The following is a 12,414-nucleotide window of genomic DNA, read 5'->3' on the forward strand; positions in this document are numbered from 1 at the left end:
GTCCCTGCTTTAAAAAAAACACATTTCTTTATGAAATCCAAATCAACCAAAATCACATGTCAGAATTTCAATAGCATTTGAAATCAGGACCAAAACATCTCCAATAAATCTTTTACAATGAGCGCTCTCAAAGTTGGCTCACACGTTACAGTGAATCGTTAGCCAGGAGGAAATGTCTTGCGTTTATCACACAGAGCAAAGGTTCTTTATGTAGCCTAGTTCCTTGAAGAAACATTTTAACACTCTTTTCAAGAGTCGGTGCTCTCTGCTGCCTGTTACGTGATCAGCTTAAGGGTAAGTCTCTTAGTTTTTAAACTTTTTTCCCCCACTATAAATCATGTATTATTGAATATTAAACATATTTATGTTGGTTAATGAAGACCTAGAAACATATCTGGAGGGAGAAGTATGTAGGAAATCGAAAGTTGATGATCCGACGATGAGTTGATTCAAGGGTTTGAATATGAACAGTGTCATCAGGTACAAACTGTTCCTTTATTTGCTCTGGTCATGGTTTCGCCCAAAGGATCACTGGGATTCCTACAATAAAAAGATTATGCTTTGGGTAGACCTGAAACATTTCTATGCCTGATGTGACTTGGTTGTATTATTAACTGAGCAAAAAATTTGAAAAGTAAATAGAGCATTAATGTGATCGAAGTAGTGTAGCATATACTTATAATTCTACTCTTAGGTTATTTAGTACTTAAGACTGTGTATTATATCGTGGTGCAACATAAATCTAAATCTGTTTGTGCCAAGAGTTTATTAGTTGGCTGAAGCTGGTTTCAAACTCGAATGTGATTCAAAGAAGCATAAAAATACAGGACTTTTAACGCGCAGTGAATTTTGAATGCAACTTTCACTAATTACTAACTAAAGATTCAACAATTATTTATCAATGAACTAAGAAGTCTGTAATTGTGGCTTTATATTGTATATCCTGAACATCTGTCATAAACATGATTTGTCCTGTAACCTTTTTACAAAATATCAGTTATTATTAGTATAATTATGCAGACGAGCTGGTAGTCGTTCATGTAGAAAGCGAAGCTTTTCATATGACACCGTGTCATATTTGTGCATAATGTAAAAGCAACTCTGGTGTCCCATGGGTGTCCAAATATTTGCAAATTCACACAATTTTCCCCTCCTCACCTCCACATTCATGCAAAAAAAAACCTCTTCAGCCAAGAGCTGAACTCGTTTTGGCTTCCTTTCGAGTTGACAAGCAGATAACACAAAAAAAAAAAAAAAAAAAAAAAAAAAAAAGCCCAAAGCTAAGGTACACGGGAAGACAGCATGCTCCTACAGGACCAACCCGTGTGCACAAAGCGACCCTTTGTGCTCTCTTCGTGGCCTCATACTTAGTGAGTTTGATTATTATTCTCATAGTCATCCGTCTGAAGCAGCTGAGCTCTGTGGATAAATAATAACGCCTTTGTCCGAAAGAGATACACTGCTGGGTGGTTTTTCCATAATACGTCGACTTGCGATTGTTTTTTACGCCGAGCCGAACGCACTTCTGATGCTGGCGTGTCGTTGCAGGTAAATGATCATGACACTGAAACAGATGGTGTTGCTGTGGACGGTGTCTTTGTTTACGGATGCAGCTGGAATCCAGGTGAGTCATTTATAAGACGATTTTGAAGCAATTGAAAGACATGCAAAGTATCAAACGTAGACTTCAATACACGTATTTTACAGTCAAGTCAATGCCGTGTTTGCTTTTGCTTCAAGGTGAATAACAGCTATAAGGCACTGCGAAACATTCCTAACAACTACAATGTAAACACAACTGGTTTAATCCTGCAACACAACCAAATTATGATGGACACTATGGACATACAGGCTTTGAAAAACTACTCCAAGCTGACACATCTGGACCTCTCGTACAACCGCATAGCAAAGCTGCCTGATGGAGTGTTCTCTGCTCTCGGCAGTTTGGAGAATCTCAGTTTATCAGGAAACAAACTGCGAACGATAAAGAACGAGACCTTCGCCGATTTAAAGAAACTCAAGACACTGGATCTGGACGATAATCCATGGAACTGCACATGGGATTTAGTGGAGATTGTGAAGTGGATGAACAACATGGGATTGCAGACAGGTGGGATGACATTGTCTCAAATGCAGCTTTGCAGAATTACAGTAAGAGTAATAAGATATATAGAACAAAATTCACTTATATTTAAATTTACGTGTGTTTATCCTCAAAGTCCAATGTCTGAAATCTTAATAAAGTTGCGCTGGTACTTCTCTTCAATTTAATATATTCTTCAATTGGGAAAAAAAAAAAAAAAAAAAACTATCGTCGTGAGAAAATCATAGCTACAGTGAAGCATGGTGGTGGGAGTATCATCTCCACACATTCAGTAATCAACAGTATTGTTGGACGGAGCGTTCGGGTCAAAATCACGACTGAGTCATGTTCTTTCAATAAATGGTTCTCTGGGATGTTTAAAGTTTTGGACATTGTTTCGGACCAAATCGTGACCGATACTTCTCCAGGACTTTGTCCATGACTAGTTTTAATAGATCCTTCCAAGAAACATGACATTTATATTAAGATCATGTGACACTCAAATTGCACACAGGTCGGCTCTATTCCAATGTGTACAGCAATACGTATACAATCATAAAAATAAAAAAAAATCCCCCCTACTATATTTAAAGAAAATTCAACCAATTTCATTATTATGGATTATTTTGTGGGGTTTTTTAATAACCCGAGTTAAGTGCATTCCAGTTCTAGTTGTAAACCTGCAAAAACTGGAAAAGTTCAAGAAGAGGGTACTTATGAAAGCACTGTATTGCACTGTTCATAGGCGAAAGAATAAAATAGAAATCTTTTTCTTGATTAAGTAATAATACTCTTTACTCCTTTTGAAATTTCAAGGATCAAATGCCACCTGTAGCTCACCAGTCATCCTGGCTGGACAAAGAATCCTGGACGTGCTCAGAACATCAAAGACGCCGCTACCTTCAGTAAAAAGCAACACAGCTGCCACAACAAAAAGCGCTTCTACTTTTACAGTCGCAGCTTCCACAAAAACTATTATTACTGTCCGAAGTCCATCACGTCCATCGCAAGAGATGACCACAGTAAGCAGTCAAAACGTTTCAGGCAAAGGTGACTATTTTTATTTTTTTTACTTTTTTCACATACTGAGCTGTTTTCATGTTTACAATCCTGCTACAAAAAAAAGATTTTGGCGTTTTCAAACATAAAACATACCCACTGTATTGCCAAAAGTTTGCAGACACCTGGTCATAAGTATGGTAAGTCTCAATTTAGTTGCTCTTATAATTCCCTCCACTCTTCTGGGAAGATGTTCCACTAGATTTTGGAGTGTGCTTGTGAAGATTTGTGCTCAGTCAGACACAAGGGTGTTATGAAAGTCAGGTACTGATGTAGGTGATGTGAGGAGGCCTGGGGTGCAGTCAGCGTTCACAATAATCCCAAAGGTGTTCATTAGGGTTGAGGTTGGCGATCTATAGCAAAACACACGTGTAAAGCACATCTTCATGACGTTTGCTTTGTGCACAGGGGCATTGTCATGCTGGAACAGATTTGGATCCCCTAGTTGAGGTATTATAAAAAAAAACGAATTCATGCTACTGCATCCAAAGACGTCTTATACAATTGTGTGCCTTCAGCTTTGCGATAAAAGTTTGGGAAATAACCTCATATGGTTGGGAAAGTCAGGTGTCCCAATACTTTTTTATATATAGTGTAGCTAGTGGTATGGTCAAGCTACCAAAATTTCGACATAACGATACCAACACTACTGTATGAACGGCTACACAGCATCTTAGTGATGTCAGGCCTTAGGGTTCAGGCTTTTCAATGGAAATCCTTGAAATCTTTTGATCTTGTTCACATTTTAGTCATTTTAGCATACTTTACAATGCAGTCTGATTCGTTTATAGACACAATAAACATCCAGATAGCTGCAAAATTACCAAACTTTAGATCCCTTTTTAATACTGTAGGCACGTCCATAGTTGCAGTGTAATCCAATAATAAACCAATGATGAAAATCTACGTGATACAAGATTGATTTCCTGATGTAGAACAATAGACTTGTACAAAAGATATTCACAATTCATGCTTTTTTAAAGGTGTAGTCATAAAGTTTGCTTCTGTTGCAGCTCTTCTTTACAAGGTCCGATTTACGCTCAAAATACAACAGATCGGTGATCGTAGTGTGATAATGTCAGATGGCGTTTACGTGAATATTCCGATATGCAAGTGCTGAATTTGAATAATGAACTGCGACAAAGAGATCTGTGATTCTATCACGTATCTCTAAAAGAGAGTCTTCTTCGTTCTGCAGTCGAACAAACAAGACTGCTGTTCTAAGCATTCGGGAAAACATTCGGGGGAAAAAAAGGGACAATGACGCTCTGTGTAAACACAATGATAAGATGTGGCAGGCATAAACTGCCTGATGAAAAATATGTAGTTTTACTGTGACAGCAAGAGTTCAACCAAGGTATAACGGTCATCCAAAACTAGTAGTCCATTAGTTAGGGGCATCTAAGAACCGACAAGGATCATCGTCATACTGCAGCTTGAAACCTATTGATAAATATACTGTATATAACAGCAGTATGTGTCTTGCTTTAGATACAATGATTAAAGCTGAACAAAATAACAAGCCAGAGGGTACAAACACCTGGAGGTTCCTCAGTGGAGTGATAGTGATCATTCTCTGCACTTCCATGGTCATCGTATGTGCGGTCAAATCGCCCACCTGGTACAAGATGCTCTTTGACTACCGGCACCAGAGGCTGCGCGAAGCTGAGGAGCCCAGTATCTTCAGCACAAGCCGCTTCTCTAACTTCAGCCTGGACACGGAGCAGACGGAGACAAGTGCTCAAGAGCTGGACCAGGGGCTGGCTGAGGATGAGGACGGCTTTATAGAGGATGGCTACATTCAGCCTGAGGACTATAAAGAGAATGTAGACATTGATGAAGTGTAAACGAAGAATCATCACTATAGCGCGTCTGATGTCCAAAGGAGGCATAGAAATCCAGATGTTCCAAGCTCAAAAGCAGCATATATACATTTGCTTGTAAAAAAAAAACAGGTGAAGGAAAAGGCAAGAATGTTCTATCACAAATCCTTATTGTCATCTTGTGAATGTTTTTTTTTCCAATGAACGTTTTCAACAGTACAAACTTTTCTAATTGTCACTTATTGCTTCCTATTATTTTTTTTTTTTACATATTTGGAACGCAGGCTTGCTACACAAACAGTGTTACTGTCCAAACATTTACATTTGCGGTATTTAGCGCACTCCCTTGTTTAAAACAACTTACAGACATGCTGTCTCTACTAAACATGCTATAACCATGTGTGTCAAAAAAAAAAGAATGAAATCTTATACAGTGGAACCGCGGTGTACGAGATTAATTCGTTCCTGAAAACCGCTCGTGTTCCCATATGCTTGTACTCGCATGTTAATAATCCGTTCCCGTACCTCAGGCGTTCGCTTATTAAAAAAAATAAAAATATGCCTAATTTAACACACAAATATACTTGTGGGGGTTCCACTGTATTTGCATTTAGTTTTTAGAGCACATTCAAGTTAGATGCATTAACATGCTGTAAACTGTATTCTTAAACTACAATGTTCAGCCAAAGCCTGTAATTTATAAACACTTCGCTATAATACCACAGTGCTGCTTCACCCTAAACCTAGTCTAATGGTCAGAGGGTGTTCATTAATCTTCTGTACGAGCAACATGGATGGTTGCTGTTGCACCATTTTCATGGTGACTGTTTATTCCCAGGGACACGTACGGCAGTAAATTAGCCTTCAGTGTGAATCTACAATTTTCATAGTCATGAAAATAAAGAAAACTCTTTGAATGAGAAGGTGTGTCCAAACTTTTGGTCTGTACTGTATATGTCGTAACGGTACACAAAATTCACAGTTCTGTACATAACTCTGTTTTAAAGTATTGGATCAGTTCAGTTTCAGTACAGTGAGGGGGAAAAAATTCAAAGCGAAATCGCTTGTCGTTTTTTATTAACGCCGTTAACGCCTGCTTGGTTTAAATAAAAAATAAAATGTATAAAGATAAAATAGAATAAATAAAATTAATGCAATACACTTTTTTAAATTATACTGGTTAAAATTGAGTATTCGATTAAATAGGCACAAATTAAATCGATGAAATTAAATTGAATAAATGAATTAAATACAATTAAATCTATTCTGCTTTTAAGTTGTACATGAAACACAAAAGAATCTATATCGCTAGACTGTAGAAAAAATGTTGGCAATGCCAGGAAGAAACGCATGTTTATTTCGCATATCTATTAAAAATATTTTGTTTCTCACACGAGCAGTACAAGTTATGTTTCTGTTTCCGGTGTTCAAACTGAATATATATCTAAATAAATTTAAAAAATGTAAAAAAATGATACGCAAAGTATTTAGGCCCTCTCACTTTTTACATTTAGATTTTTACATGTTGCAGCCTGATACTAAAATATTCAATGTACGTAAGTATTTATTCATTATGACTGGAGTCTACCTGTGAAACATTTTATTAATTAGACAATCAACATAACAAAACTGAAAAAAAAAGCAAAGGGAGTCTTTGAAAAAGACTTTCTCAATGAACTATATATAAAGTATTGGGTCACCTGGTCATAAGTTTGTTATGTGATTTTTGAGCATTGCACTTTACATTCAGTTCCAATTTGCACTTCTAATTTCCTCCACTCTTCTGGGAAGATGTTTCACTAGATTTTGTAGTGTGCTTATGGATATTTGTGTTCATCAGCCACAAGGGTGTTATGAAAGGCAGGTACTGATGTAGGTGAGGAGACCTGGGGTGCAGTCAGCGTTCCAATTCATCTCAAAGGTGTTCAGTATGGATAAGATCAGAGCTCTACAGCAGCAAGATCTTCCTCTCTAAAGCATGTAAACCAGATCTTCAAGGAGCTCACTTTGTGCACAGGGGTGTTAAAGTAAATGCAAGATTTTATTACAGCGCATCTAAAGACAATTAAGTGTCTCCAGCTTTGTGGTAACAGTTTGGAAAACAACCACATATAGTGGGAAAGGTCAGGTGACCCCATACTTTGGAAATATAGTGTACATAAGTGCATACTTAACAGCTGTGTGTATCAATCAAGCCCATGTAGCCCAATGTTGAGTAGCTGTGAGATGTTTCTGACTTACTCTCTTCTCTCTGTGAATATGGCATCTATGCTTTGGGCTTCTCTGTCGTTCTGTACTTTCAACTACACAAAAAAAAGAATTGAGACATTTAAGAAAAAAAAAAGTTGGGATGCTACATTAACACATACAACTAATAATGTAGCAGTGCTCACCATGCTGATTTCATTCATTACTTCATCCATCTCTGTGTTGGTGTTCAGTTTGTCAACCAGCTGAAAGTTTCACAAACAATACTTAATAAATATAGAACACATCATTTCTGAGGTTTTTTTTAACAGGAATTGAAATAAGAAAATATTCCTGTATCTGTTTTTAACCAGCTAATTTATTTATTTAGATCAGGTTTATCAATGTGTACCATGTTGTAGTCTGCCAGGTGGCCTTGTAGGTCCTTTATTTCCCCGGCAAGGCTCTCCGCTCTGTACGGGTGACAACATTTCAAGTGAGAAAATACATAGTAAAGAACAAACCCAGTGTCATAAAACCGTAATAAAATCTTTTGGACCTTTTTTCATATGACAGGTAAACCGAGTTCTCCTGGTTGAAGATGTCGATCTCTTTCTGTAGCTTGCTGTTCTCTGTTGTAAGCTCATTTATTTTACTCCTGTAAGGAAAAGAGAGTACATGACTGGGATAGTAAGGAAACATTATCGAATGTTGCTTTAAAATGATGCTCTACAATGTATTATACATACAATCCGATAGTTATTCATGGTATTATCATTAATCATCGATCTCTACATTTCAGCTAGAACATATACATAGTTCATAAACGGCTCACCGGAGTAAACCAAGGTAGTAGGACTTATCCAGGATTTGTCTCTGTGGTCCTGTAGAAGGAAATGAACCACAAAACTGGCTTGTAATGCAGGTAGAAACTGAGAAACAGTAAATGTTGTATTTTTTCGAGAAGCACCTTTCCCTCCGGTCTTCATTCCACTGAGACCCTGCTGAGTGACAGGACGATCGGTCACTTTAATCTGAGCTGAAAGCACCCCCGGGGTGGCAATTGGGCCCGCCCTGGTTCCTGGACGTCCAGTACTGGGGACCACCTGGACAACATAAGACACATCTAAGTGGATTTGGTATAATCTTTTAGTGGATGTTTACATTCTGTACTGTCGAATTCTATCACTACATTTACATTTACGGCATTTGTCAGACACCGTTAATCAGAAAGACTTACAATTATCTCATAATACAATTGAGCAGTAGAAGGTCAATGGCCTTGTTTAAAGGCCCAGCAGTTTCAGCTTAGTGGTGCTAGGATCTAAACTCACAACCTTCTGAGCAAAAGTCCAACATCTTAACTACTAACATACCACTTCCCCCATTACCAAATATATGAAATTAAGGTTATACGTATGGATTTAAAGATTTAAACTTTTATCAGTGACAGTGTAGTGTGGTGCAGCACCAAGCAAAGCAAAGGCACTTTTACTATAACAGTCCACCCAGAAGAGTTTTATTACTCTTATTCCTGCAAATACTTCTTGTGTCCACTTTTTTTTCCGTTTATGGCTACAGGTGATGTTGTAAAATGTCCACAGTCGTTTGAGAATTATTTAGCAAATTCTGACCAATCAGATTTTGATGGCATTAAAAGTTAACCTATGAAAGAATTAAGCTGAAAAGACTTTCTTTTACTTTCTTATCCTGAGATCTTTAGTGCTAGAGTGGAAAAAAATGTGTTTTTTAAATAAACACACGCAAACAGTGGCACAATTTTACAACCCCCTATAGACTTTGAAATTGCAGTTAAAAAAAAAAAAGAGAAAAGCCGAAAGTCTGGTCAGGGGGAACAAACAGGCGTGTAAACAAATTTGCATGAAATTAGGTCATACTAAGATTTATTTGATCGTCATGGTACGCACTACAATTAATTGCTCTGGAAAATACGAAGCCTTATAGGTGCATTCAGTGGGACATTCCAGTGGGAAGTTGTCGCTCTGTGATTAAGCTGTTGGCTCGCTAAACAGAAGGTTCTGGGCACTTGAGCAAGGCCCTTAACATCATGATTCTTTGAATATCGTTCAACAAAATAAATGAATCTTTTGTAGAATCATTTAGTTCATTTCTTTCCTTTGATCAAAAATAAAATTAAACAAATTCAACATTTCTACATACACAAACCTGTACTACCATTCTAATAATTATTTATATTTTATATATATATATATATATATATATATATATATATATATATATATATATATATATATATATATATATATATATATATAAACTGCATAGTGTTTATAGGAGTCATGTCATAAAAAAATGAACGACTCGGACTAGAAAAGTCCAGAGTTCACCCATTTAATTCTGTTTCCTGTACATAAACATAAAGAGATTTTGCGATGCTTTGCTCATGCATGTTCAGTATTAAAAAAAACGAATCGCTCTTTGAGACTGTTTGTTCTTCTGAGTCACATTAAAGACTTGTTCATAATGAATGAACCCATTACTAATGCACAGGTGTCTTTTGGACACAAAATATTTATATTCACTATTTGTCTATTTAGACGGCAAGGAAAGGGAAGATCTGTGGTTAAAATTTGGGATTCTGAACCTTTAACCTTTAGCTCATTTGTATAAATTGTAAGGCGATCTGAAAAAAGGGCATCTGCCAAATAATGAGAAAGCAACTAGACATTTACAAAGACATTGAGTGTCTGTCCATTGAATAAAAATCAGAAGTGGATCCAATCACCCCTGTTCCCACTCGGATCGCTGTCTGTGGAGGTCTGATGCCAGTTGGTGGTCTTGCAGTCCCTGGGATTAAAGAACTACGGCTCATGGGTCTGCCTGATAGGGGTCTCTGACTTGCCATAATGGTTTAATCTGTGAGAAGAGAATACGGTAAAAAGTCACTGATCAACAATCATAAAATATTACATGAAATTATAAAAACACGAGAGATTGAATAATAAAATCATAGATGAAACTTATTTCATACTATACATTTCTGAATTCATATAATTCAGTGACAAACATGAAAAAGAAAAATACAAGTATATTGTCATCTACAACATCATAACCCTCATTGAATAACCTTATTATATTATATTATATTAATTCTATTCTATTATATTATATTAACCAATTTAAATGCTTTGATTTGCATTTTACTTGTTGGGAGCTTAATTACTAATACATATTAATGCATAACTACTAGAATTACAAAAATACATATATTAAAAATAAAGCATAATTACAAAAAAGCCAGGTCGGTTAGCTGTATGTTTGCTAGCTAGTTGTTTCGGATTAAACTTAACTGCTAAGCTAACTCGACATTAGCATTTAAAACGCTTTTCTATGCTGAAAATAGACCATTCTTAGCGCATGTAAAAAGATTAAATAATGATATTTGAGTTATAAAATCCCGTGCACCGATATTGTAGAAAAAGCTGAAGTATGATGTGCTCGAACTGCTGTAGTAATAGTAATAGCCGACTCTTTTGCTGTTGCTAAGTAACCATACAAGTTATCGCGAGATTATACTTCCTCTTGGCCGACATATTGAAAAGAGGGCGGGGCGGATGCATACTAGTGTACTGAACAGTGTAGTACGATACTCTATTAATGCATTCGTGGCATATTCTAGTTAGTATGAAAGTATGGATTAGATCTGGGCTCATTTTGGGATCACTCCTATTAACTGTAGAGTATAAAATGTATTGTTTGTATGCATTTTTTTTTTTTTTTGGAAATGCAAATAGAATATCTATGAAGTTATTGATCATTTAATTGTTTTTCTAGAAATTTAATGAGTTATACTTGAAATATTTCAGTAGAGAAATTATTAATTTGTGTCAAAAGTAAATAAAGGCTGTTAAAACATTAAATCTGAGGTCTAAATTTGTGTAAGCTTATGGTTTTAACGTGTGATTGTATGAGATTAAATCAAGTATTTGCGAGTGTCTGTGCACTGAAGTGTCTTTCTATTGTCAGTGTCCATTGTCTGTCTCATACCGTACATCACATGTGATATAAATGAGTTTACCATGCTTCTAACGTGTGATTTTATGAGGTCAATATACTTCTGACATGTTATAGTTTATAATAGTTTATGATAGAGAATTTTGCATCTTTCATTAAACAATTTAATGCATAATATAAATAACATGTAAGAAAATAAGATATTTTGAATAGACCCAACATAATCATTTAAATACATATTATCTGAGTTTGCATTATTCTCTCAGAAAAAAAAAAAAAAAATCTGTTCATTCCTTTCCTGGAGTGAACAAGAGCACCAAGTCTTTTCTGATATTGTACAGCAAGAAAAGAGAACACATTTCACACACATTTTCTTTGTGTTGTGACAGTAATAAGAAAAGGTGCTTTATACATGTCACATATACTTTACATCACAGTGAAATATCCCAGCAGTGTTAGGATCAGACTGTAGGATCAGACATGATACCTGGAACAGAGAGGGTTAAATATCTTACTCAAGGGCCCAAGTGTGGCAGCTTAGTAGGGCTTGAAAATCCAACCTTCCGATTAACAACCCAGAGCCTTAACCACTTATCTACTATCTCCCATTGAGAAGTTAACAGCTGGACCAGTAAAGCAAAGTCTTCTGGAGATGTCCCTGCTCAGCTCACGAAGAGGGGTGGTAATTAGCTGATTAATTGCAACAGGGAGGCTGTATGTGGACTCTTCCTGAAGGTTGGTGGTCTAATCCTGATTGGAAAAATAGTATAGCAAGACTGTGCCACGAGGGGGCGCTAAAAGACCAGGTAAAATTAGTGAGACGCTTCAAAAAGTATAAAATGCATACATAAATGCACAAATACAACATGACACGAGAAGCGCGGATGCACAAAATGGAGTTCATACAAAATAAACTCAGAGGGTATAAAAAGTATTGTTTGCATAGATTAGGTTAACAAAATCGTATGCTGTAAGCATGCAAAAGCGTGCATTTGCAAACCGCATCGCTCTGAAATGTCTCTTGACTTTAGCTTAGATCACCTGTTTGTGCACCGTGTCCATTATTAGAGAGCGCACGTGGATGCACGAGATGCCTTTAGGTATTGTGAAACTTCGATGCAAACTATTGTGCACAAACATACAAATATTGCAAGTAGATTTGGGAATTTCAAGCGTGCACGTGGATGTCGAGAGTCAAATAAGTGAAATGCATTATATAATAATAATAATAATAATAATAATAATAATAATAATAATAATAATAAC

The 12,414-nt window shown here is 36.4% G+C and overlaps 2 protein-coding genes across 3 annotated transcripts in view; one reads left to right on the forward strand and one right to left on the reverse strand.

Annotated features, from left to right (window-relative positions):
• Window positions 1–10,744, reverse strand: part of ift74 (intraflagellar transport 74) — a 23,205-nt gene extending 12,461 nt beyond the window's left edge. Inside the window, exons 1-8 of the mRNA XM_083531107.1 lie at window positions 10,600–10,744; window positions 9,920–10,050; window positions 8,123–8,258; window positions 7,988–8,036; window positions 7,712–7,810; window positions 7,565–7,625; window positions 7,359–7,418; window positions 7,207–7,268 (exon numbers count right to left, since the gene is read on the reverse strand). Coding sequence (XP_083387233.1) covers window positions 7,207–7,268; window positions 7,359–7,418; window positions 7,565–7,625; window positions 7,712–7,810; window positions 7,988–8,036; window positions 8,123–8,258; window positions 9,920–10,039 — 587 coding nt within the window. The 5' untranslated portion in view covers window positions 10,040–10,050; window positions 10,600–10,744. The remainder of the gene's footprint in view (window positions 1–7,206; window positions 7,269–7,358; window positions 7,419–7,564; window positions 7,626–7,711; window positions 7,811–7,987; window positions 8,037–8,122; window positions 8,259–9,919; window positions 10,051–10,599) is intronic.
• On the forward strand, window positions 167–5,077 carry LOC310720531 (leucine-rich repeat-containing protein 19-like). 2 transcript variants are annotated; one of them, XM_083531154.1, is made up of 5 exons: window positions 167–294; window positions 1,549–1,624; window positions 1,741–2,110; window positions 2,900–3,133; window positions 4,634–5,077. In XM_083531154.1, exons 2-5 carry the CDS (start codon window positions 1,553–1,555, stop codon window positions 4,987–4,989), a joined length of 1,032 nt encoding a protein of 343 aa, XP_083387280.1. In that variant the 5' UTR covers window positions 167–294; window positions 1,549–1,552; the 3' UTR covers window positions 4,990–5,077. The 2 variants fall into 2 exon arrangements, with proteins under 2 accessions (XP_083387280.1, XP_083387281.1); XM_083531155.1 differs by lacking the exon at window positions 167–294 and adding an exon at window positions 1,120–1,370.
• Window positions 10,745–12,414: the final 1,670 nt, after the last annotated feature.

The sequence above is a fragment of the Silurus aristotelis genome, assembly GCF_946808225.1.
Source record: "Silurus aristotelis genome assembly, chromosome: 26".
NCBI lineage: Eukaryota > Metazoa > Chordata > Actinopteri > Siluriformes > Siluridae > Silurus > Silurus aristotelis.

What these genes read in the sequence shown, in the direction of transcription:
- LOC310720531 (XM_083531154.1), top strand. Translation starts at nt 1,553, where the DNA reads ATGATCATGACACTGAAACAGATGGTGTTGCTGTGGACGGTGTCTTTG. An exon ending in CGGATGCAGCTGGAATCCAG is followed by an intron (nt 1,625 to 1,740) that starts GTGAGTCATTTA and finishes TTTTGCTTCAAG; the next exon opens with GTGAATAACAGCTATAAGGC. An exon ending in TCAAAACGTTTCAGGCAAAG is followed by an intron (nt 3,134 to 4,633) that starts GTGACTATTTTT and finishes GTCTTGCTTTAG; the next exon opens with ATACAATGATTAAAGCTGAA.